This window comes from Oncorhynchus keta, chromosome 4, assembly GCF_023373465.1.
Source record: "Oncorhynchus keta strain PuntledgeMale-10-30-2019 chromosome 4, Oket_V2, whole genome shotgun sequence".
In the NCBI taxonomy this organism is placed as follows: domain Eukaryota; kingdom Metazoa; phylum Chordata; class Actinopteri; order Salmoniformes; family Salmonidae; genus Oncorhynchus; species Oncorhynchus keta.
Genome location: NC_068424.1, coordinates 23,796,685 through 23,823,968, shown reverse-complemented (window position 1 = coordinate 23,823,968; position 27,284 = coordinate 23,796,685). Strand labels below are relative to the sequence as shown.

The window sequence follows — 27,284 nt, the reverse complement described above, 5'->3', positions numbered from 1 at the left end:
ACTACCCTCTGTAGAGGCTTACGGTCAGATGCCGAGCCGTTGCCATAACAGGCAGTGATGCAACCGGTCAGGATGCTCTCGATGGTGCAGCTGTAGAACTTTTTGAGGATCTGGGGACCCATTCCAAATCTTTTCAGTCTCCTGAGGGTGAAAAGGTTTTGTAGTGCCCTCTTCACGACTGTCTTGACGTGTTTGGATCATGATAGATCGTAGGTGATGTGGACACCAAGGAACTTGAAACTCTCGACCCACTCCACTACAGCCCCGTTTATGTTAATGGGGGCCTGTTCTGCCCGCCTTTTCCTGTAGTCCACAATCAGTTCCTTTGTCTTGCTCACATTGAGGGAGAGGTTGTTGTCCTAGCACCACACTGCCAGTTCTTTGACCTCCTCCCTATGGGCAGTCTCATCGTTGTCGGTGATCAGGCCTACCACTGTTGTGTCATCAGCAAACTTAATGATGGTGTTGGAGTCGTGTTTGGCCCTTCAGTTGTGGGTGAACAGGGAGTACACACCCCTAAAGGGGCCCCAGTGTTGAGGATCAGCGTGGCAGACGTGTTGTTGCCTACCCTTCCCACCTGGGTGCGTCCCGTCAGGAAGTCCAGGATCCAGTTGCAGAGGGAGGTATTTAGTCCTAGAGTCCTTAGCTTAGCGATGAGCTTCGTGGGCACTATGGTGTTGAATGCTGAGCTGTAGTCAATGAACAGCATTCTCACATAGGTGTTCCTTTTGTCCAGGTGGGAAAGGGCAGTGTGGAGTGCGATTGAGACTGTCATCTGTGGATCTGTTGGGGCGGTATGCGAATTGGAGTGAGTATAGGGTATCTGGGAGGATTCTGTTGATGTGAGCCATGACCAGCCTTTCAAAGCACTTCATAGCTACTGACATGAGTGCTACAGGGTGGTAATCATTTAGGCAAGTTACCTTTGCTTCCTTGGGCACAGGGACTATGGTGGTCTGCTTGAAACATGTAGGTCTTACAGACTCAGTCAGGGAGAGGTTGAACATGTCAGTGAAGATAATTGCCAGTTGGTCCGCGCATGCTTTGAGTACACGTCCTGGTAATCCATATGGACCCGCGGCTTTGTGAGTGTTGACCTGTTTAAAGATCTTGCTCACATGTTATTCAGGTGCAGCGAAATGCTTATGTTTCTAGCTCCAATAGTGCAGCAATATCTAGCAACACAGTAACAATACACACATGATCCAAAAAGTTTACAAATATTTTAAATATCAGAAGAGCAATATCAGAGTCTAGATATAGTTGTATAGGATAAGCCATGACTACAATACAGTATATAAATATAAAGTGGGTAAAACAGTATGTAAACCTTGTTAAAGTGACCAGTGTTCAATGACTATATACAGTGCCTTCAAATATTCAGACCCCTTGATTTTTCCCAAATGTTGTTACGTTACAGCCTTATTCTAAACTTGATTTAATAACTAACAATCTTCAGCAATCCACACAAGATACCCCATAATGACAAAGCGGAAATAGGTTTTTACCCCGAGACTTGATGCTGTAATTGCTGTCAAAGGTTCTTCAACAAAGTACAGAGTAAAAGGTCTGAATATCTATGTAAATGTGATATCATTTTTAATTTTTAATAAATTAGCACAAAAAAATGTCAAATCTGTTTTTGCTTTGTCATTATGGTTTAACGTGTGTAGAGTGATGAGGGGTAAAAACAATTTAATACATTTTAGAATAAGGCTGTAATGTAACAAAATGTGGAAAAAGTCAAGGGGTCTGAATACTTCCCGAAGGCACTGTACATGGGGCAGCACTCGTCCATAACCCAAAATATGAGGTTATTATGTTGTGTAAGTTGTTTAAGTTTTATTCACCATGGGCATTTTGCATAAGTGCATTTTCCATAATTCTTTGGATATGTAGTCAGCGTGATACGAATTACGAAACTCTTTCTTGCGATTCCACTGTCCCTTGGCAATTTCCGTACACGCAACTTTCAATCAAAATGGCGGCTTCCTATAGCGAAAACGTGAGTTGAGCTTTATGTTTTTCGTTTTATGTCAAGATTTTGGATATCTCTTTAAACGTTTCAAGATTATCACCCTTATTGCTGCCATATCTCATGATTGAACACACCGCAATTATCCAGCCACTTCACACAGGGCGCGCCATAGCTAGTTACATAGCTAACAAATTAGCTTAGCTAGTAACGTTAGCTGTACTAGTTGGGACAGTGTTTGCCTGGGCTTACCAACTTCGAAAGCAGTACTTATTGTAATATTTTGATTTGCTATTTTCTTTCAGGATTTGATTGACAGTGATGGCCCCAATGCTGTGCGGCTGTTGAACAGTCTTACTGAACAGGTTAGGTTCAGAATACAGCTAGCTACAGATTTGACACCAGATAATGAGATATAACCAAAGATTTGTGGCATGCATTACCGAGCGTTAACGTTACAGGTTTGCCTATGCCAAACGACCTATACTAAACGTCTAAATTGTCTGTGACCAGTTGCAGGTGTTTCTTTTATATTTCGAAAAGGCTCCATTATTAAAATGAAAATTTCGCTTCAAGAAATAATCCAACAATGTGTACACCGCCATCTTGTCTATTTCAAATCTTCTCATTGATTGAGGCAGGTGGGTCCACCCCAAAGTGTTGCATGTCATGATGACACTCCCCTGTCTCGATCAATGAGAGATTTAAAATTGACAAGATGTCTGCGTACACTTCATGGAGCAAACATTTTTATTTATTTTAGAACCACCTGCAACTGGGCACATACATTTGAGAAGATTCAGTTGAAAAATCTATGACAACGTTTTGTATAGGCAAACCTGTAACGTCCAGTAATTGATACCAAAAATCTTTGCTTATATCACATTATCTGGTGTACGGCATAAGGTGTATGCACCAATTTGTAAGTCGCTCTGGATAAGAGCGTCTGCTAAATGACTTAAATGTAAATGTAAATGTACGGTCTGTAGTTAGAATTCAGCTGGCTGTTTGTCTTCTGTAGCTTCCTTGCTAATGATGTGACATAGCTACGGTAGTGTTGTTTATCAGTCATATCTATTACTAGTTACTGAGATCTATTACCAGTCACTCAGATGTTTAAGGTCTGTCTGTACACATTCAATCCTAGGTGGCATCAGTTACAGGGCAGGTTCGAGATTTGTTAAAGAGGGTCCAAGGTGGAAAATTCCAAACATCCAAGGTAAGTACTATAATAGGATTCACTCATATGGTCACATAAACAGGAAGCATTGTCTCGCTCAAATGCTTTATGCAAATGTACATTTCCCACTCTCTTGTAGGGTTTGTCTTTCCTTGACCTTAGATATCAGCTGCTGCTGTTTTACCTGCAAGATGTCACTCACCTGATCAGTCTTAAATCAGAGGGTAGTAGTGTGAAAGACAGTGGCGCCCTTCACAGACTGGTCACCGTCAGAACAGTAAGATGCCCTTCATTGCTGGTCACTACATGTTGTACCACTCAGTGTGTGGGGCTGGGCATGTGCAACCTCTCCCATTTTCATCATCCCAAATTCAAATTACTGTTGACTTTTTGCATAGTCTTCTTGGTCTTGTTTGGGCTCATGAATGCCATCTTGGACCTCTGTTGCTATATTCTAACTATTGTGTTGCTCTACTAGGTTTTAGAGAAGATGCGCCCTCTGGACCAGAAACTGCGATATCAGATTGATAAATTGGTGCGCACAGCAGTGACTGGGAGCTTAGGTGAGATGTGATATTTAGGAAAGGAAGCAAGTCTTTAATTGTTATGACAAATGTATGTACTAATCAGAATGCATGTGATATACATTACTTGATTGTATTGTAAATTGATTATTTTATATTTTGTAGGGGAAAATGACCCATTGCAGTTCCGTCCCAATCCGGATAACCTTGTTAGCAAAGTAAGCACTTCTCATCTCTTGGCATCCCTCAGTCTATGTTAGATGAATACAATTATAAACCGGGTAGTTTGACTCCTGGATGCTGATTGCCTGAAAGTCGTGGTATATCAGACATAATAAACTAGGTGGTTCGAGCCCTGAATGCTGATTTGGCTGACAGCCGTGCGTGGTATATCAGACCATATACCACAGGTTTGACAAAAGATGTATTGTTACTGTTCTAATTACGTTGGTAACCAGTTCATAATAGCATTAAGGCACCATGGGGGTTTGTGGTATATGCCAATATACCACTGCTAAGTGCTGTATCCAGGCACTCTGCATTGTGCATAAGAGCAGCCCTTAGCCACGGTATGTTGGCCATATACCACATCCCCTCGGGCCTTATTGCTTAATTATATTATTATTATTCATTGTGTTCTTTGTTCCCTATCACAGAATGAAATCTGGTTTGCACCACAGCTTATGAATGAATGTCTTTAAAAAATGTTTTTTTAATTCCATAGCTAAGTGAATCAGAAGACTCGGGGGATGAAGATGGTGGAGAGAAGGCTGAAGGCGCTGAGAAAAAAGTGCCATCTAGTGGCAAGAAATATGTTCCCCCCAAGATTGCTCCAATGCACTATGGTAATGTCAAATATAAATTGTTTTTTTAATCTTCCTCTCTGTTGAATCGTATGTACACCCCCCCATTAAAAATGCACCCAAAGCTGTCTTATTTCTGTGATGGATGATATTACAAAACCATGGCTGTGATATATAAGACCTCTTTACTTGATCAACAGAGGGAGACCTGACCGATGCAGACAAAAAGAAGGAGCTGGCGGACAAGCAGAGGCGTGCCGCCCTCCGCAGCTCTGTGATCCAGGAACTCCGGCAGCAGTACAGCGACGCTCCCGAGGAGATCCGCGAGCACAGGGACTTCCAGACAGATAGACAGAGCCGAGAGCAGCTGCACAGGTCCGTGCTGTCATCATCAGACACATTGATCACACAATCATCAATTAGATGATTGATTTGTGACTCATTTAACTGTCTAGTACTACAGTAGTTTGAGCCCTCTCATTTGGAGGGAGTCCCTTCATGTATTTATTTTCTTCCTTTAGGAAAAACTTTGAAGAGTCGATGATGGTGCGTCTGCAAGTGCCCCGAAATGAGAGAAGTGCTAAGAAGAGAGGAATGCTGGGAATGTCTGGTCAGCTGAGTGGCATCACACGGTTCAGTGACATCACAGCCCTGACGGGCGGAGAGGGACAGGTGAGTTGGACACACTTACGTGACACACACCAGTCTTCTACAGGTCACACTCCTTGCCATTTCGCAGCTGCTTTTATCCAAAGCGACTTAGTCATGCTTGCATAATATTTTACATACAGGTGGTCCCAGGAATAATGGGCACACTTCAGATTTATTCTCCACTGCTGTGTTATGTTATTAATATATTTCAAAGTGTTGATATAAACATTCTCTGTCCCTCCCTCCAGGACACGGATAACCCGGGGCCCAAGAAGAAGAAGAAGAAACTAATGAAGAAGAAAACTAAAAGAAAAGGTGAGCCTGAGTTTTGTTGACATCATTGAATATGTTTACATGCACAGTATTAATTTGATATTAATCTGATTATGGCAGTAGGCAGATTATGCAATAGTCATGTAAACACCTTACTCTGCTTATCTTAATATGCGTACGGTCAAAAACTAAGTAAGCATACACCGATTAAAACAATCTTTTGAATTATTAAGACACATAAACACCTTAATCGGCGGTCCAGCGGTGTATTTGATCTGCGCATGTGCTGAGCGAGCTTCCCTCTTTAGTAGGAGTGAAGTGTTTGGAACAATTGAATGCATGCGTTTTTGAAGTAGTTTTCACATACAAATGTTATATGTCCGAACTCGGATTCAAATATGCTTCCCAAAAATAACATGGACGCTGTGGTAGAACGTTTATTTTGGTTGGTTATTTTATGCATTTATCAGAGTGCCGTCAAATTAAAACATGTTTTATTAGTTGCATACACATATTTAGCAGATATTGCAGGTGTAGTGAAATGCTTGTGTTCCTAGCTCCAACAGCACAGTAGTGAAATGCTTGTGTTCCTAGCTCCAACAGTGCAGTAGTATCTAAAAATTCACAACAATCTAAAAGTAAAAGAATGCAATTAATAAATATATAAATATTAGGACAAGCAATGTCAGTGGCATGGACTAGTATACAGTATATACATATGAAATTAGTAAAACAGCATGTAAAAACTATTAAAGTGGCCAGTGTTCCATGTGTATGTATATAGGGCAGCAGTCTCGAAGGTGTAGAGTTGAGTAACCAGGTGGTCGCCGGCTTGTGACAGTGACTATGTTCAGGGCAGGGTACTGGGTGGAGTCCGGCTAGTGATGGCTGTTTTTCAGTCTCTCGGTCACAGCTTTGCTGCACCTGTACTGACCTCACCCTCTGGATGATATGGGGGCGTACAGGCCATGGCTCGGGTGGTTGATATCCTTGATGATCAGTAGCCTGATTTCAGACATGTCCATGTAAACAGGATTATTAGGGAACTCGTTTTTCTTGCAAAGCATGTAAACGTTAATTGAACTACTACTAATCTGACAATCAAATTGTGTGCATTGCATTTAACAGTACTCATTGTCAGGCCATCAGTGATTTTATTTTATGTTAAATTTTGTATTCAATTGATTCTCAATGTTAGACCATTTTACAATGACTTGGAGTGCAGTGATTATGCATCGTTAGTTAATCAACATTGTTCTTTGCCTGCAGCTTTCAGAAGATAGGATCACAAATGGAATCCTAAAACCACAAAGCAGGATGAAGAATGGTGATTTAGGCTAAATGGGACAATTCCCTTTGAAAAACTTTTCAGGATTGTTTTGTGATTGTAGGTGCTTAAACCACGTGTATTATAAAGGAGAATTTCACCGAATGTGTTTTCTTTCTTTGATATTATCATTAGTCCTTGTTTGACAGTCAGTCCTGTGTGCATTTCAAGATGATGCTCCAAAACATTTGAATATGCAAATTTCCCCCCATTTCAAATTCACAGGGCAGATATGTTTTCCTTATTGGGCATCAATGGTGACTGGTTAAGCCACACTTTCTGGACAAGGGATTTTTATTTAAAACAATGCAATTTAAAGACAATCAAACATGGTCTAATAGAATATGGTTAAACATTTATCCAAACTGAATTCACTCTTGCTCAAATTCAAGTGTATTGTTGAATTACATTAACTCATCGTCTACTGCCCATATTTTGTAACATAAAAGGCTATTGGATAGATAAAACAGTAAAAAAAAAAAAACACAATCCACGGTCACTGTGGCAGACAAAATACAAAAGTTTAATTTTTTGCAGAAGCAGCACTATCAGTAATTGCATAAAATATTTCCAGTTTTAGCGGAGACAACTAGCAAATTAGTTTCACAGCACCTTACATGTATACATACACTTCCTTAGTCACCCCGTTCACTTTGTCCAGTTTGAAATGTAGTGGAGACCATCGAACCTGGGCTTTCTGTTAGAAGTCATAGGTGAGCTTTTCACGAGGAAGAAAGTCAATCCACATTTTAAATGTAGGAAAGGAGTTAAAGCCCACAGTAAGAGAATACATTTTTTGCCATAGTATGTGATAATCAAACACTTTCTCTCACATTTTCATTAATATGATCGAGACACGGGCTTATAAACTACATGAAAATATTTTCTGTGTGGCAGTATGTATAGATTGCCAAAATTGGGTCATCTCTACAACTCCAATACATGCATATAAGTTCCACTTTCAGAGATACATCATTTACAATCAGGAGAAATTTAGAATTTTATGGCATCTTCACTTCCAAGTATTTGATTGTTTCTTCCTAAGCTAATAAAACTTAATTCACTGCTTAAGTAAGGTTTATTTTACATATAACACGTACATGGTATGCTCCACAAATACAAAAATGCAATTTGCCTTGAAGTAAAATGTGTAAATTGTTAGAATAGTCATTCTAACTCTGAGGGTGTTAGGCACCTGCATCTTAATAAGGGCGCTGGAAAAGATCAAGGTCACTGTTTCTTGTCTGTCCTATCCATGTTCACGAAGCATAGTCCTGCCATTCAGGAAGAAGCTTTTACTCTTTTTGCCAAAATCAAGCATAAAAGTAGGAACTAGCCATTTAAAAACAGCAGCAGGCCAACTTTACTTTCTCAAAAGAACTGTAATTGTAATGACAATGAAGATTTCAGCCTAAATAGACATACACAATATTAATTATTTATCATGAGGGCCATAAACAATACCTACTAATGCTTATTTATACTGCCAGAAATATTAAAATGAGGGCACACCTAACACGGTACAAATAACTTATTTTTTTAAATAAAAAAAAACATGTTTTCCCCTTTTCAACAGAAGTGGTGGAATAGGGCTTGAAATGCTTTTCTAAATATAGTAAGCAAAATAAACAATTTATATTTAACCCTAACTGTAAAATACATCATACTGAATGACAGTACAAAATTGGCACCATTTCATAACAAGACTTTTATGGAGCTAGATAGCCAAAAGGTTAAACGTACATATTGTTTGGATTGTAAGAAAAGCCATGCGTGAAATGTAGATGTGTTACGATTATGGACTAACATTTTAGGCTTCAACAAATCTTGTTGCAATTCTGACATATCTAGTTTTGGAATTTTCCTCTCACCAACAACGTACACCAAACGGCCTGTTAGTGCTACTCGAATGAGCATAACACCGTACTTAAAAAAAAACAGAAATCAAGGAAAGAGGTATCCTGCACATTTTCAGGTTAAAAGTTGTTTCTCTAATAGTCCTCAGTTGTGTTTACTCCACATTTAGGTCACTAAATGTGCCTGGTTCTCTCCAGACCTGACTGCCCTTAACCAACACAAAAACATCCTATGGCGTTCTGCATTAGCATCAAACAGCCCCCATGATATACAACTTTTCAGGGAAGCTAGAAACCAATACACACAGGCAGTTAGAAAAGCCAAGGGTAGCTTTTTCAAGCAGAAATTTGCTTCATGCAACACAAACTCAAAAACGTTCTGGGACACTATAAAGTCCTTGGAGAATAAGAACACCTCCTCCCAGCTGCCCACTGCACTGAGGATAGGAAACACTATCACTACCAATAAATCCACTATAATTGAGAATTTCAAGAAGCATTTTCCTACGGCTGGCCACGCTTTCCACCTAGCTACCCCTACCCTGGTCAACAGCACTGCAACCCCGCACAGCAACTCGCCTTTCCCATTTCTCCTCCCAAATCCAGTCAGCTGATGTTCTGAAAGAGCTGCAAAATCTGGACCCCTACAAATCAGCCGGGCTAGACAATCTGGACCCTTTCTCTCTAAAATTATCTGCCGAAATTATTGCAACCCCTATTACTAGCCTGTTCAACCTCTCTTTCGTGTCGTCTGAGATTCCCAAAGATTGGAAAACAGCTGCAGTCATCCCCCTCTTCAAAGGAGGGGAGAATCTTGACCCAAACTGCTACAGACCTAGATCTATCATACCCTGTCTTTCTAAGGTCTTCGAAAGCCAAGTCAACAAACAGATTACCGACCATTTCGAATCCCACCATACCTTCTCCGCTATGCAATCTGGTTTCAGAGCTGGTCATGGGTGCACCTCAGCCACGCTCAAGGTCCTAAACAATATCTTAACCACCATCGATAACAAACAATACTGTGCAGCCGTATGCATTGACCTGGCCAAGGCTTTCGACTCTGTCAATCACCACATCCTCATCGGCAGACTCGATAGCCTTAGTTTCTCAAATGATTGCCTCGCCTGGTTCACCAACTATTTCTCTGATAGAGTTCAGTGTGTCAAATCGGAGGGCCTGTTGTCCGGGCCTCTGGCAGTCTATTGGGGTGCCACAGGGTTCAATTCTTGGACCGACTCTCTTCTCTGCATACATTAATGATGTCGCTCTTGCTGCTGTTGAGTCTGATCCACCTCTACGCAGACGACACCATTCTGTATACTTCTGGCCCTTCTTTTGACTCTGTGTTAACAACCCTCCAGACAAGCTTCAATGCCATACAACTATCCTTCCATGGCCTCCAATTGCTCTTAAATACAAGTAAAACTAAATGCATGCTCTTCAACCGATCGCTGCCTGCACCTGCCCGCTCGTCCAGCATCACTACACTGGACGGTTCTGACATAGAATATGTGGACAACTACAAATACCTAGGTGTCTGGTTAAACTGTAAACCCTCCTTCCAGACTCTCATGAAACATCTCCAATCCAAAGTTAAATCTAGAATTGGCTTCCTATTTTGCAACAAAGCCTCCTTCACTCATGCTGCCAAACATACCCTTGTAAAACTGACCATCCTACTGATCCTCAACTTCGGCGACGTCATTTACAAAATAGCCTCCAATACCCTACTCAATAAATTGGATGCAGTCTATCACAGTGCCATCCGTTGTCACCAAAGCCCCATATACTACCCACCACTGCGACCTGTACGCTCGTTGGCTGGCCCTCGCTCCATACTTGTCGCCAAACCCACTGGCTCCATGTCATCTACAAGACCCTGCTAGGTAAAGTCCCCCTTATCTCACCTCGCTGGTCACCATAGCAGCACCCACCTGTAGCACGCTCTCGTGCAGGTAAATCTCTCTGGTCACCCCCAAAACCAATTCTTACTTTGGCCGCCTTGCCTTCCAGTTCTCTGCTGCCAATGACTGGAACGAACTGCAAAAATCTCTGAAACTGGAAACACTTATCCCCCTCACGAGCTTTAAGCACCAGCTGTCAGAGCAGCTCACAGATTACTGCACCTGTACATAGCCCATCTATAATTTAGCCCAAACAACTACCTCTTCCCCTACTGCATTCATTTATTTATTTTGCACCCTCATTATTTCTATCTTTACTTTGCACATTCTTCCACTGCAAATCTACCATTCCAGTGTTTTTTAAATTAAATGTTTTACTTGCTATATTGCATTTACTTTGCCACAATGGCATTTTTTGCTTTTACCTCCCTTATCTCACCTCATTTGCTCACATTGTATATAGACTTATTTGCTACTGTATTATTGACTGTATGTTTGTTTTACTCCATGTGTAACTGTGTTGTTGTACGTGTCGAACTGCTTTGGCCAGGTCGCAATTGTAAATGAGAACTTGTTCTCAACTTGCCGACCTGGTTAAATAAAGGTGAAATAAATGTAATGTAATAGATTTGTTTGCCAGCACAAGTCTAGATAGCGCTAGCTGTATTATACCTACATCAGGAAAGCTCCAGGACGCTAGGTGTATCTCCACAGCATGGGCATATATCTGGGTGACGTAGACATCCCATGCATGCACTTGATCAAAATATGACTAATTCAATATTGCACCATCCCATTGTCTGGGCTCTGCAATCATAACCAGTAGTATATACCAGGAATAATGAAACATTCACTAAACACCCATTATTAATCTATGAATTATGACCACTGGTGTCTCTAGATTATTATAAAATGTATTTCATCGTTCAATTTTGCCAAATCATATTCTGTAGGAGGATTTAATATGAATTTAAAGTATTTTGACATTTATATGGATCGGGTCATAAACATTGAGGTTAAACGTAGGCTAAATCTGGCAATCCCACACTTTACAATACCTCTGCTGCAGTGGTTTTAGGTAGTCTCCGTATTTGCTTTTTCCTCCATCGCGACACTGCTTAACCGTTGAAGAGCTTGTGATTTCTATGCAGCACCATGCGCCTTCCGAAAAGCACCCCTCATCTTCAGAAGATGCCCTTCTGGAGGCATACAGCCAGTCATTATTCCCTCATTTTGGCCTATTTGCCAAATGAAGTGCAGAGCATGCATGTGTGCAACTCACTCCAACACATGTGAACATTTAATTATTCCTTCATTCAAGTCAGTCATCCATTGTCATGTGTCTGAATGGCAATAGGAACGATATCAAAGAGAATGGAAGTTATTCATGTCTATTGAAATCCATGTGTGTATTCAAAATTATCCAAAAGTTCGTTAGTCTATCACTTTAATAATTCAAAGTTCAATTTAGGCCTATTCAAATAAAATGTTAGGCATTGCAATTTTGCTATTATTTTGGGTACTAGTGTCTTGACGAATAACAACTCCATTTGTGTTTAACTTTTTATTATAGACCCTAGCTCACAGGCCTCTAAATACTTAAGAAAAACAGTTGAAAAAGCACATGCAGTGGCTGATAGTGCAAACAGATCTGGCAATAATAGGATCGTCTTGACCATGTGTGACCGCTTGGCTATTTAGCTCAGTTCAGGTTTTTGCCAAGACTTCATATTTTGTTTTCTCATGTATTGATATAGCCTCTGCGTGGTGGGGTTGTGCAATGCACTTTCTTGGTTAATACTAATGCAAACGGCTATAACAAGCCCACATACAGTGGAATTCACAAATACAAAATGCCTCATTTAAGCCCTAGATTTTTTGCTTCCAAATACTGGAAAGTGTGATTCATCAGGTTACATGATCACCACACCAACCCACGCAGCTATAAAATGATGCAATTATATGGCCATTAACAGCTTGGCATATTTATATAGTGGAATAGACTTAGCCTAAATCATATTTACTTTCTTTTTTGCAGCTCAGGCGGTTATTCTAGAAAAGGCTCTTCTGTGTTAAGAGTATAATTCGCATAGGTAATTTGCTTAACAAGACCCAAGCCTATACTACGCCATCTACTGGTATAACATCGTTATTCAATGCCATTCTAAAACAAGCTATAGCCTTATTTTGAAAATGAAAACCGGAAGCTGCAAAGAAACTAGCTTCTAAGCTAGTTGCTTGGCTAGCTAACTTCGCTTAGCTACGTTCGGTTAATGTCATTTGCAGATGCCACATTCCTGACACGTTTGTACGTATAAAAATTATGTAAACAAGTAATAATTGAACATGTAACATCAAAATGTTAATTCATAGGGTTTGTACGTTTACGTTTCACGCATTGCTTTTCGTACGCTCCTAACAATTTCGGTATGTTCCATTTGTGGCAGCTATCTGGCGCCATCATGTTCTGCCCAGCGTCCTCTGAGCCACACATACGCTATTCAAATGCCTGGCGACTCGTTACAACTTCAGTTTTATGCACGACATGATTATATTATTGTGTAACCAACAAAAGGTGGTATTATTGTATTTTTTCATGTTGAGATCTAAATCCTTCCGAGAACACCACAGCGAGATTATACTACTTTTGCTACAATCGCTAGGGTCTCCCGTTTCATATGCGGTATTGTAAACGAAGTTGTGAGGATCACAGGCAGAGGAAATGGATCCTTTGTCTGGATACGACAAAATGTGACGTGACGCGACGCATTGCAAATGTAATTTCACATACTGCATCTCAGATTTAGAGCGGAGGACGGCATGTGAAGCGGAACAACCAGGGCCTTAACGGAGAGCACAGAAATTTGTTGCGCCATTCAGATCGTTTGAACCTGTCTTGAACCGCTTAAGTATACCAAAATGCTTTGCAACCCTTGGAGAAAAGAAACCCCAAACATGTAATTTTTTACAGTCTTTATTTTTTTTCTAATTACAGACTTATGGGTTAAAAATAAAAAAGCTAGACTTTTTTTTTTTAAACCCACTCCCGTTTCCAAAAACCAAACCCCTCCACACAAACCCACCCCCCCTTAAAATAAAAGCTCCACTCTTTTTTAGCCCCTGTGCCACTGTCCGAAACAGGTCCAGGGCCCTGGTCCCCCCCACCCCACCCCTCCGCCCCTTCTCTGGTCCCCCACCGCCCCTTCTCTGGTCCCATCTTTCTCACTCTCCCAACTAAAACAGCTGCTGCAATCTTGACATTAACTCGCTCTATAAATATGTGTGGTGGTTGGTTGTGTAGTGTCTGCAAAGTGTGTGGGCCTAGTGTGTGTGTGTGTGTGTGTGTAAGACAGCTCAACGCTTGTTGTAGTAAATGCCCCCTGCGGTAGCCCTGTGATCGCCCTGGCCCCCTCCCCCCCACACAGAAAGGATGGGGTGAGTGTGCATAGCAGGAGCAGTGAGAGAGAGAGACCCTGCCGAGACATTGGGGGGCGCCGCAGCCACCGGAGCAGGGGTTGTCAGCCTCCACTGGTCCTGAAACCTGAAACGACAAGAAGTGGTCTAATATACAGAGAGAGGAGAGGGGGAGAAAGAAGAGGGACACGGAGAGGAGGTGAAGGACATGGAGATGAGGTGAAGGAAAATGGGAGGAGAAGCAGCACAGAAAGGCAGAGGGGTGCAAGGAGGGGGAAAAAGTACCAGACCCACAAAATAAAGTAAAGTTGGCAGAGCTCTGGCCATGCTTTCTTGGGGTGAATGCCATGGGCTAAAAGGAGATTACATTTATTTTTTTACCCACTGAAAGGCAATCGCTGTCAGATACTGAAAACAAGAGAGCATGGGATGGAACCAAAGGGAGATGGTAACAAAAGTGATGAGTTAAAGGATGGGGCAGGGTAAGTGGCAACTGGTCAGAGAGACAAGGGAATATGAGAACTCCAATACCACAACCTAAAAAATAAACAACATTTTTGCTATTTGAAGTTTCACATGTACGGTACATAAAAAAAAGCAAAAAAGATAGACTTATCCTCGATGTTTGCTTTTCAAATGTAAGCATTTGGGGGCTGTGACCCTCACACCCAGACAAAGGAGACACATCTGCAGCCTGAGATAACATCTTCTCAAAAGAAATGCCACCAAATCTCCCCAACGGCCATCATATACCTTACCAGGGTGACCGCACCAACTCCGCACACGCACGCTCACACACAATCGCACACTGCGGCCAGTTTGTCTGTCCAGGATATATTTATATATATTTTTTGTCTTTTTTTTTGTCTTTTTTCTTCTCAGGGTTCCTTCCTTTATTGGGGGACTTTTTTCATTCTTTTTTGTATGGGGACAAGGAGGTGATAGTAAGGGTGTTTGGGGGTATTAGTAAGGGGAATACCACGATGTTGTTCGCCCTCGGCCCCTGGAAAAGAGAGAGAAAAAGAGGGTGAGTTTCTTGGCTTAAAAAGACAGACACCAATTTTAGGTGTCAAGTGTGTGTATGTGTGCAGGTAGAAAGGGGGCCTGGTGAGATCTCAATCCTTCAGGGAGACTGGGGGGGGTGCATAAAGATGTTAATGTATACCATCTTAATGGCATTGTGCCTTTGATAAGTGTTGAATTACCACAATTTCAATTAAGAATTGACCGTACAGAAAGAAGCTGAAATCAGCTTTGTCAACAGTAAAATGTGTAATTCTCAGATTATACAGGACTATAAAAATAATAGGGGTGTGGGGACAGTGAGGCACTCGCTCTCCCTCTTTCTCTCTCTCCTCTTTCTCTCTGTCGAGAGCAGCTCCTGAGGTAACTGTTGGGAGAGAACCTGAGAACAGCAGCCTCCAACCCACCCCACAAACCCTCCCAGCAGAATGACAGACACACTAGAACAGTCCTTCACGTGCTATAGGACAGGCCACATACATACAGCATGCAGACAAAGACTCGACTGACCCATTCTCCTGACAACCTGGACCATCTCAACACAGACAGCATCAAAATCAAATCACACATTGCTTTTCCATTCTCACACATCACCACCGTCAGACCCAGGCACCCAGTGCCCACAAACACAGGGGTCACACTAAAGCAGAAACCACTGGTTAGAATGCTGAAGTCAAAATCAGGCTGCAGGAATGAACCCTCCATTCCGGAAGTGAAGGCAGTGGGTGGGACTGCCTGGCCAAGTGGCCATCTAGCCTATGTATTTGATGCACCAATGTGTAGTTAACAATCAAGTTGGTTTTAGCAACAAGACAAAGCACCTGCACTCTCCCCATAGTGGGCAAACCACTACTGGGTTAGCCCATCTCTGGGTAATATGTATGAGCCCAACCTGGTCTCAGAATTTCGTATTATTCTGTACATAAATTCAAGATGCTCCATTTAGTATGTATTAAATTTATGGATGTTCATCACCCATTTCGTATGATGTAATTCGTAACATACAGTACCAGTCGAAAGTTGACACTCATTCCAGGGTTTTTCCTTAAATTGTTCACTATTATTCTACAATGTAGAAAATGGTAAAGACATCAAAACTATGAAATAACACATGGAATCATGTAGTAACCAAGAAAGTGTTAAATCAAAATATATTTTACATTTACGATTCTTAAAAAGTAGCCACCCGTTGCCTCGATGACAGCTTTGCACACTCTTGGCATTCTCTCAACCAGCAAATGTATGATATTACAAATTCTAGCTAGTGGCTAACGTTAGCTAGGATAGCGGTTAAGTTTAGGAGTTAGGTTAAAGGGTTACGGTCAGCTAAAACAGTTAAAGTCATGTATAGCTAACATGCTAAGTAGCTAAGTAGTAAGTAGTTGAAAAGTTGCTAATTAGCTCAAATGATCTGTGATGAGATTTGAACTCGCAACCTATGGGTTGCTAGACGTTTGCGATTTATGTATTATGTAACCATATTAAAAATGTAACATATCATACTAATTTGAGTGTCCCGGTTTTACCTTTACTATATTATGTGTAGTCTATGAGACCAGGCTGAGCGCTCAATGAGTCATCATGGGAACCCCCCTCTCACCTCACACTGAGAGACACAGCAGGACACACACTCCAAGGAGACACACCAGACTCCCAGTGCACAGAGCTTTGATCCACTCCAGGTTTTACATACATAGGGGGTAGGCTTTTGTATGGATTGAAAACAAATACAGATTGCAAGGATGTTGCTTTGGAAAGGTCACAGGCAAAAGACAGCTCTGGAGCAGCTGCACCAGGTTAACAGGATGGATATATTCTATTCCTCTGAACAGTGCACTTGTCTCCTAACAGTGAATCATTAGAACAACATCCAGTTAACTGAGAGGAGAAGTACAGCAGGAAAACTAATACTATAGAAATACACACGCGCCAATTAATGTTTAAGCAACAATGCTAACGTGTCTACCTAGAGAACTTATAGAAGCCATTCATGGTACACTAAAGACACCCATTTGAATTTAAAACTTACATGGCATCTTAATTGTCCTTAAGGTCGCATCAACATTCTAAAATGGAATCCAACCATTAGCACCGAACAAATGAAAACAAAACCAGGCAAGTCACTCTTTGCCTGTCACCTTTTTAAGTATTAATGACCAGCACTATGGGAGAGATGCTCACTCACAGACAGTATGCATGTATGTATACGTAATGTATGTCCAAGTCGTACAAAGAGCCTGCCACGCATACATGTACAGCCTGGGAGGATCGCACTGCCGTGCACTGAGAGTTTGGCTGCCTCCTCTGAAACGGTTGTAGGTGGTGCATGCAACAAGACCGCTCCACACTGACTGACCCATCTGACTCCCTCCACCAGTCTCGCTTACCTTTCCACTCACCATTACCCCACTCTAAAAGGGAACCTCTCCTCCACTGTGCTCTGGATACACACCTTCACTGATTTTGCTGGAATGTTGTTCAGCAATGCTAGCCAATGCTTCAGTCCCCTCCCACTACAGGCAGGATTATAGACGTTCAGTGCCTATAGCAACAGTCTATACCCCCCTTGGATTTCTTCACATTTTATTGTGTTACGAAGTAACATATACATTTGTCAATCTACACAATATACTCTGTCAAAAAGCAAAAGCAAAATTCAAAACTTTTTAAAGATGAAATGGACAACACCTTTGGCAGCGATTACAGCTGGGTACATTTGAGTCATTTAGCAGACACTTATCAAGAGTGACTTACAGGAGAAATTATGGTTGTGCCTTGCTCAAGGGCACAGATTATTCACCTAGTTGGCTTGGGGATTCAAACCAGCAACCTTTCAGTTACTTGCCCAACCCTCTTAATCACAAGGCTACCTGGGTGAGTCTCATAAGAGCTTTACTGTAATTGTGCAATATTTACCCATGATTCTTTAAAAATATATATATATAATTCAAACTCAGTCAAGGATCATGGCTGGCCATAGACTTAAATCAGCTTGAAAGTCTAACTCAGCTACTCAGGAAGAGTCACACTTCTTGGTTAGCAACTCCAGTGTAGATTTTGGCTGTGTGTTGTCGGTTATGGTCATGCTGAAAGGTGAATTCCTCTTGCAGTGTCTGGTGTAAAGCAGACTGAACCATGTTTTCCTCTAGCATTTTGCCTGTGCTTACCGACAAGAGCGGGCTACAATAAAAAAAAATGTAAAAATAAAATTACACCCATAACATTTTAACATGGAAATAGCGGTTTTATCATTCAGCCTATAGTAGCAGCCAATATGTGGTGTTCAATGTAGGCCCACGTTCCATGAGATGTGAAAAAAAAATACAAAGCAGGGCTTGATATTACCCTGTCTGCTTATCCACTTGTCCTTCAGACAATGTAACTGAAAATGCGTTGTTTGAGGTAAGAAACCACTTTACAAGGGATCCAGTGGCGCAGCGGTCTCAGGCACTGCATATCAGTGCAAGAGGGGTCACTACAGTCCCTGTTTCAAATCTAGGCTGAAATACATCCGGCCGTGATTGGGAGTCCCATAGGGCGGCGCACAATCGGCCCGGGGTAGGCCGTGTTGCAACTAAGAATTTTCTTAACTGACTTGCCTAGTTAAAGAAATAAAAATGCATTATCCTCATACCATTATTATAGAGAATCAGACAAACTATGCTACCCTTTGCCTACTTCACTTTTACAAGACAGTCTCAAAATACAACACTGCCCCTTTAAGAGTTACAAAAAAAGCTCTCGACCTGACTCGCTTTTCAAAGATGGCTAGAAATGTAAACATTTTGTGCTCTTGCAGGAAGCAACCACTCCCCATTGTTGACTAGAAATTGGCTATAACTGGGATAAAAACCTCACTAACTAGCAAAGGATATGAACAAAACTTGCACAGGTGGCTATCTCAAAACAAGCTCAGCAACTCATGACCGCTCATGCTGTAAACACAGTCCAGTTCAAAATGACAGATCCATCCATATATGGCACTTTGCATATAGGCCTACTGCAGGGCTGGTTATGGCGCACCGGTCTGTGTAGAGTATGGGCCTGCGTCGAGCCTGTCAATGCAATAGAATGCAAATATATATATAATATATAAATTCATATTTTATTTCACCCCAATTTTGTGATATCAAATTGGTAGAGAGTCTTGTCCCGTCGCTGCAAATCCCCTATGGACCCGGGAGAGGTGAAAGTCAAGAGCCATGCGTCCTAAAACACGACCCTGCCAAGCCGCACTGCTTCTTGACACACTGCTCGCTTAATCCGGAAGCCAAGCCCGCCAATGTGTCGGAGGAAACATTATCCAGCTTGCAACTGAAGTCAGCTTGCAGGCACCCGGCCCACCACAAGAGTGCGATGGGACAAGTATATCCCGGCCGGCCAAACCCTCTCCTAACCCGGACGATGCTGAGACAATTGTGCGCCGCCTCATGGGTCTTCTTGTTACAGCTGGCTGTGACACAGCCTGTGATCGAACCCAGGTCTGTAGTGACACCGCAAGCACTGCCGTGCCTTAAACCGCAGTGCCATTTGAGAGTTCCTTGCAATAGAATCCTACGCCAATGCGATCTACCTACAAGAAAATCTCTTGCAGATAGTTTGGCGTACTAAGTCTTGCATAGTTTGTTTTGTTTCGGTATGTTAGATTGAAAGTGGCTAATATTAGGGCCTCCTGAGTCTAGCACAATTCCCACAGTAGAGCGAAACGTTGATAGTGTTAAAAGGGTTCAACTCTAAAAAGTTGAGTAGTTCAATGCGCTCAATACTGTAACATGCTGACCATACCGCTTGCGCTGCAAAAAAAATGTATGCATACATGTTATTCAATCATTGCACCCACACTGCTCACAAGCTTCTGTATGGGCAGGTGCTAAAATAGAACTATGTTCTATTTTTGGCACTCAGCAAGTCCTGCCTCTCCCATTTCCTCATTGGTTTTTAAGAGCATATACCCACATGGGTGATTGGAAGATGAACTGAAGTCCACATTCAGTTCATCTGTGGTAATGCGCCGTAAAATTGGTTGCCAACCGCCATATAAAGTTCAAAGAAGAAAAAGAAGCATGGAGGAGAGATTACAAAAAACGAATTGGGTTTACCGTTTATTATGAACTCAAGAGTAGAGGACCTTGTGCATTTCAGATATAATAAACAACCCAATGTTAATATCCCAGGACAAATTAGCTAGTAACAACAAGCCAGCTAGCTACATTTCCATAAATGTTTAATGCTCTTCGACCTGTCCCCAAGTTTGTTTTTGATATTTCAACCTGCGTGTCCTGATCACTTCTGGTGTGGCGGGACAAAATAAGCATGCGGACGTGCATGCGGTTTGGTCAGCATATAAGTCGCTCTTGATAAGCGCATTTGCTAAATGACTAAACTAAACTAAAAATGTTTGTAAAAATCATGTTTAGCACCTTCAGGTGCTACACATTTTTATTCTGCAACGACTATATTTTTGTCCTTTAATTTTTATTCCTTTGTAAAAGTGTAGAACTTTATTTTCACTGACATTATGGAGTATTGTGTAGATCAATTAAATGTTTTTATTAAATCTATTTTAATCCCACTTTGTAACACAACAAAATGTGAAAGACTGGTATAGACTTTCTATAGACACTGTACCTTCAATGATTCTCTATACACCCAGTTTCAACCACCAGCACATAGACACCTGATGGCCCCACTGAGTCTAGGGCAGGAGCATGTTTAGAATTGAGCATACTCTCTCCTCAGTACTCTCTTCACTGCACATTCTGAAGCCAGGTCAGAAAACCATCACTAGCACCTGCCCCTTCAGTGTTTGAGTTACCAAATTACTTACACCAATTCGGTGCTTTAAGATCTGCAAACAGTGTGTGTGTGTGTGTGTGTGTGTGGGGGGGGGGTGGCTTCAGGCTTTACAGTGTCCTCAATGCCCACCATCTCCCGCTCTGCTCATCCTCACTTCCTCCATAATCTCACTAATTCTACCGCCTTTCAACTCACTCTCCCTCACTTTTCCCCTCCCCCAGGTAATGGCCAGCTGTCTCTCAGTACGAGTGTTCCGGGGTGCTCACCTGAAGGCCCGTCCTCTGCCCCTGGGCGGTGTGTAGCCACTGTAGTAACGTGCGCGCGACGGGTTAAAGTTCCCTCCTCGTGAGCGGAAGCGGGCCCGAGGAAACCCGCGGTCTGTGGTGCTGATACCTGGCCTGTTTGTTCTCTTCACACCCACCTGGCAGGATCGAGACAGGGGAAACCGGAAACCACAGGTTAGACAATAGCACAGGGGCCTCAGAGTTCAGAAGGGTACAGGGGTCAGTCCCATTTAACACCCAGTTAACTTAGGAAATGGAACTGAAATTCAGTTCATACAGAAATTGCTCAGAATTTAGATTTTCCCCATTTCTTTACTTAATTTGAAACGGAATTGACTGTGACAGCAGCTAGGTTTCCATCCAATTGGTGACAGATTTTCATACAAATATTCTAAAATCTGCATAAAAACCATAAATGCAAATCAGAGATTTGTTTCCATCAAACTGACTTGCTGCGGACAAAAAAAGTATGTGCGTGATGATGTCGTACAAAGGCGCATCAAACTCCTCACCATGCACTTTCACCACCCTGGGAAGTTCATAACTTAATTAATCTATAATCTAATAAACTGTAGTCATAGTGGGAGGACCACACAGCATATCGCGTGACTCCCAAGTTTACTTCAATATGGTTATTATATCAATATTTGCACATACACATCTGTAGTTGCCATGGCAGGCATGACTTTTTCCCCAACATGTACTTTACTCGCATACAAAAAGGTTGAATGGAAACCTGGTTTATGAAACAGTGTTGTGTCCTCACCTTAATCTGCCTTCCTCTGAACAGAGACTCGTCCAATGCCATGGCCGTCCTCACAGACTCCTTGTCTGAAAACTCGATATAGGCAAACCTGCAACAGCAGCAGAAATATAAGAACGTCATGAAGCACTAAAATCAGAGCACAAATCACTGAACAATCATGGCCACCTCTTTTCAATAATTCCCTAATAATGACAAAAACATGTGATGAGCAACAGTTTAGCAACCTGATCATCATCATCCTAACTGGTTTCTCATACACAAATACAAGCTTTCTGATAGTTTAAAAAAAAAAAAAATCAGATATGCATATGCATCCCCCCAACACCACTCTCTGAAGGTCTAACCAAGCGAGCACCTACAGACTAGGTCTATGAGCAATGTGACAAAATAATGGGTCGGCTGAACACAGATCTGTAACCTTACAAGCTGAAATTCCCAAATGTATCTATTCAATAATGGATCCATGCGAATCAGTGCCACACAAATAAATATTTTTAACCTTCATTTTAACAGGAAGATCCCATTGAGGTAAAGGCATGCATGTACTAAATCATACAAATTCAAAACATGACGATCAGACGTGTGAGCATGTAGATGATCTTGAGGCTGAAAGTCTTAACTCTAGATCACACTGCTCTAGATGACTAGGACAATGTATTTACTTAACTGTGAATAAAGATGCACTAATTCTCTAACCCGCATATGGAATGTCGGCAATTACCCTCTGGGATGCCGAGAGGGTATAGCTGGTAAAATGGTGTCTACGCAATCTTTAGGGTAGAGGCTGTAGAAGTCTTATTTACTCTAGATGACTGATAGAAGAACGCTGCATAGTGTACTCACAGGTCTGCAAGTGAAAGAGCACTACTGCAAATGGAGGGAATGAGGGTGTAGGCATTTACCCTTTGGGATGCCCTGTGAACTTGTCACACAGGATGGTGACTCTGTTGACGGAGCCACAACCGTGAAAGTGGGCTTCTAGCTCCTCCGCCGTGGCGCCGTAATCAACCTGTCCACAGAGAGGGAGAACAGTGAGATACCGCTGACAATGGCTAGTCAATTCCGCAATACAGAATTAACTCGGTGCCAAACTCCAAATTGAGGTTTTTGCATTCAAAGTAGTGTGAAATCGTGCATGTCGTCAATTTGAAACTCTGCTACACTCATCATATGATAGAATCATCTTGAACACCTAACCAGGTGAATTCCACATACACCCAAAATTTAAACACCGTCTGAGGTTAAGGAGGGGGTGAAGCCTTACGTTTCCAACATAGATAGATCTCGCGTCAGCTTCCATTTTCTCCTCGATGGACATGATGACGGGACCGGCTAGAGAGCAAAATTGAGACAAATTTATATACACTACCGTTCAAAAGTTTGGGGTCACTTAGAAGTGTCCTTGTTTTCCATGAAAACATACATGAAATGAGGTGCAAAATTAATAGGAAATAGTCAAGACAAGGTTATAAATAATGATTTTGAATTTAAATAATTGTGTCCTTCAAACTTTGCTTTCGTCAAAGAATCCTCCGTTTGCAGCAATTACAGCCATGCAGACTTTTGGCAGTCTAGTTATCAAGTTGAGGTAATCTGAAGAGATTTCAACCCATACTTCCTGAAGCACCTCCCACAAGTTGGATTGGCTTGATGGACACTTCTTACATACCATACGGTCAAACTGCTCCCACAACAGCTTAATAGGGCTGAGATTATAGATAGCTGGTATTCTGACTGCTTCTTCCCTAAATAGTTATTGCCTAGTTTGGAGCTGTGCTTTGGGTCATTGTCCTGTCGTAGGAGGAAATTGTCTCCAATTAAGCTTCCTTCTTCAAGACCTCTTATCCTGTATCACCACCAAAGCACCCCCAGACCATCAAATTGCCCCCACCATGCTTGACACATGGCGTCAAGCACTCCCCCAGCATCTTTTGAATGTCTCACGAATGTTCTTTGTGATCCGAACACCACAGATTTGTCTGTCCATAACACTTTGTTTCCAATTTTCCTCTGCCCAGTATCCGTGTTATTTTGCCCATCTTAAGCTTTTCTTTTCATTGGCCAGTCTGAGATATGGCTTTCTTTGCAACTGCCTAGAATGCCAGCATCCCAGTGTCTCCTCTTCACTGTTGACGTTGAAACTGTTGTTTTGCGGGTACTACTTAATGAAGCTGCCAGTTGAGTACTTGTGAGGCACCTGTTTCTCAAACTACACACTAATGTACTTGTCCTCTTGCTTAGTTGTGCACCGGGGCCTCCCACTCCTCTTTCTATTCTGGTTAGAGACAGTTTGCGCTGTTCTGTGAAGGTAGTAGTACACAGCATTGTACGAGATGTTCAGTTTCTTGGCAATTTCTCGTATGGAATGGCCTTAATTTCTCAGAATAATAGACTGACGAGTTTCAGAAGAAAGGTCTTTGTTTCTGGCCATTTTGAGCCTGTAATTGAACCCACAAATGCTGATGCTCCAGATGCAATAAAACTGGCCTTTTTGTTTCTTTAAATCAGCACAACAGTTTTCAGCTATGCGTAACATAATTGCAAAAGTGTTTTCCAATAATCAATTAGCCTTTTAAAATGATTAACGTGGATGAGCTAACACAACCATGCCATTGGAACAGGCGTGATGGTTACTGATAATGGGCCTCTGTACACCCATGTAGATTTATCTTTTTAATTATTATTATTTATTTTTTTTAGCTTCAATAGTCATTTACAACATCACACTATTTCTGATCAATGTGATTATTTTAATGGGATTTTGTGTGTGCTTTCCTTTCAAAAACAAGGACATTTCTAAGTGACCCCAAACTTTTGAACGGTAGTATATATTTGGAAGGGTTTGATATTAATTCATCTGTCTTGTAGCTGCTCTGGAAACTTCTGTGAAATACAAAAATCAGTCGGTCTTCTCAAACAGTAATTTTTGGGAGACATGTTCCAAGGCACCTTATCACTCTTTCTTCCCAAATAAACTCACCTGGTGGAGGGCTAAGATTCATCTGTTTCTCCACCTCGTTCTGTAACTCCTTCAGCTTTTCTGCTTCCTCCTCCATCTCTCGCACCCGAGCTTTGATCGCCTCCAGCTCCTGAAAATAAATAAATCAATACATCAATACTCATCAATTGCAACACACACCACACTAGTCGGCAGGCTTGAAAAGACATCATGGGAACAAAAAAAATGTACAGAATAAATTATTTCATCGTATTCATCCATGCCGTGCAAGCACATGACACACGCACATGACACACTTGGCAGTTCAGTAGCCTAAGATGACCCTGTTCCTGCACTAGCTGCTGAGTGGAACAGGCTTGCAGCACATGACCATTGGCCCGGGGGCCTTTGTATCAGGCTTCACCATTCATTTCACAGACTGCTCGCTCAGCAAGAATCCCCACCGCCCCAGTGATGGCCAATAAGACAGTGGTGCCATACATCCTGTTGGGTGGGATCCCTTATTGGGTTTAGGCCTCCTTGACATTGCTGCATTGCAGCGCAGTGGGAGTTGCTCCAAATCCATCCTGGACTACTGACACAATTTGCAGTGCAGGTTAATCCATTCCAGGTCTTGGGGATGTCTTGCATGGCCCCATTGATCATAACAACCAATAGACAAATTCAAGAGGTAACAGTGAAATTCCTGGAAACTACATGGCTTATTTGATTCGGTGATGACTGGCTGCATTTTGTCGCATATTTAGTGTAGTCTCTTCCCTCCTGAAAATATCGAAGGATGCAAGCCCAGCCCTAAAAAATACCGCACCCGCAGTCTCGTGCTTACATAATTGCTTTCGAACACATTCATGCCAAAGACCACTATCACATGCATATACAAATCAGAAACATTGTAGATAACATAAATGCAAGCCAACAGCTTTAATGTGAGTATTTTCAAACCGCATCTTTGCACACTACCACAGTAATATCCATTACCCACTAATCTATCAAGAGATAATACCTACTTATAATAGTCTAAATTAATGTTTAAAAATGCTTGCGTTTCGCAAGTCATTCAATGACTTTACTGGGAGAATAAACATGCGTGTCAGGTGCATGTCTGAAACATCCCAATTATTAGCAAGCCAACTAGCATTATCTCGTCGGCTCCCTCCCACTAACGTTATATCCAGCCCAAATATCCATAAATCCCTACTACAACAGAGCAAGTGCAGCATACTTTTCTGCTAGCATTTTAGCTATATAACAGATAGATAGTAAGTCAAAACATTAAAGCGTTTTTACTAGTCATCACTTAAATTTTCACGGAGTTGACCATCATGTTCCGTATACGCATCAGCGCTTCCATTACAGCAGCCGTCAGCGTATGAGAAAAGAAAGGAGGCGTGTTTACCGTGAGCTCTCGCAGTGTCTGCGGATGGACTCGCAATCCGGCGGCTAATGGCGGCCTGTCCTACCCTCGCCCCTGTCTACATCTCCGTATTGCATTTTTGCGACGAATATTCTCTCCACTAGGTCGACAGCACTGGCGCAGAGAAACTACCAACGCTGCTGCGCCAACATGGCCGCCAAAATCACGCATGTCACCACACATTTCTACTGAGCCTCAATGTCGGATATCAACCAAGAGATTTTAAAAAAGACCACCGGGAATAAAAAAATATATAGCTTATTGCAGCTTAAAATAACGCGTTACACCCGCAATCTCTATCGTACAATACACATGTATTGTCTCAACTTGAGTGAGATTTTGGGCATAAACTATGCCCTTCACTTACCGGGTCCTCGATCGCGGCCTCTCCCTCCTCTAATCCCGGTTCCTCATCGCCAACACCCGGGTCTTCTAGTTCTGGGTGCCCTGGGTCTGAGTCCAGCAGGGATTCTTCCGTCATCCCTGAGTCCATTCCGTTACCGAACTCCGCCATCTCCCAATTCCGGTTTATCCGACGCGCCTCGTGGCTTAAACCAACGTTACAGGCCCCTACTCACACAGCGGGAGAGTGAGTGGGGCGAAAGAAAAAAAACGGCGGAAACCGCCGCTTAGGAAAGTTAAAACGTGAAATAAAAGGCCAGCTTCGACTCTAGCCACTGTCCGAACGGGTTCCAACTACAATTGCAAAGGCTACTTCAGTTGTGTGTGTGTGTGTATCAAAGTTTCAGTGGAGAGCCTAACGTTACAGTTTATTTACATTAAGAAATATACATAACCTAAAATATTCTCTTCGCGAGTGCTGGTGTCCTCAGTTCAGAAATGGAAGTCGGGGGTGGAGTTACGTACTGCGGGCGTAAACTCGCAATCTTATTACTCAATTAAGCATTGTAGACACACCTTCTACCGTTTATCGTTGTCGTCTATTGGATATATTTCAGCACATTTATGCATTCTTACCAATTTCGCTTTTACACTTCAAACTCTGATTCGATTAGAAGTATGTCAATCACAAAGCCCACCCATTTCGTCTTTCGACCGATGACTGAATTTTCATTAATTCTCTGCTCCTCCACAAGCACAGATAGAACAAATGAGACAGATATTTCACCGG

The 27,284-nt window shown here is 42.0% G+C and overlaps 2 protein-coding genes across 4 annotated transcripts; one reads left to right on the top strand and one right to left on the bottom strand.

The window, feature by feature from the left end:
* The first annotated feature begins 1,906 nt into the window (after positions 1 to 1,906).
* Positions 1,907 to 6,838, top strand: ngdn (neuroguidin, EIF4E binding protein). Its single transcript, XM_035757088.1, has 11 exons — positions 1,907 to 2,005; positions 2,281 to 2,340; positions 3,123 to 3,194; positions 3,295 to 3,432; positions 3,634 to 3,718; positions 3,845 to 3,897; positions 4,404 to 4,524; positions 4,683 to 4,857; positions 5,004 to 5,154; positions 5,382 to 5,448; positions 6,676 to 6,838. Exons 1-11 carry the CDS (start codon positions 1,982 to 1,984, stop codon positions 6,687 to 6,689), a joined length of 960 nt encoding a protein of 319 aa, XP_035612981.1. The 5' UTR covers positions 1,907 to 1,981; the 3' UTR covers positions 6,690 to 6,838.
* A 6,616-nt stretch (positions 6,839 to 13,454) lies between these two features.
* Positions 13,455 to 27,093, bottom strand: LOC118371560 (polyadenylate-binding protein 2-B-like). Of its 3 annotated transcripts, none has more exons than XM_035757061.2 (7): positions 26,520 to 27,093; positions 24,760 to 24,868; positions 23,044 to 23,111; positions 22,682 to 22,788; positions 21,780 to 21,867; positions 20,996 to 21,150; positions 13,455 to 14,037 (listed from the first exon to the last, which is right to left on the bottom strand). In XM_035757061.2, exons 1-7 carry the CDS (start codon positions 26,664 to 26,666, stop codon positions 13,851 to 13,853), a joined length of 861 nt encoding a protein of 286 aa, XP_035612954.1. In that variant the 5' UTR covers positions 26,667 to 27,093; the 3' UTR covers positions 13,455 to 13,850. The 3 variants fall into 3 exon arrangements, with proteins under 3 accessions (XP_035612954.1, XP_035612970.1, XP_052360529.1); XM_035757077.2 differs by having other exon boundaries at positions 13,455 to 14,913; positions 26,520 to 27,081; XM_052504569.1 differs by lacking the exon at positions 26,520 to 27,093 and adding an exon at positions 26,135 to 26,258.
* Positions 27,094 to 27,284: the final 191 nt, after the last annotated feature.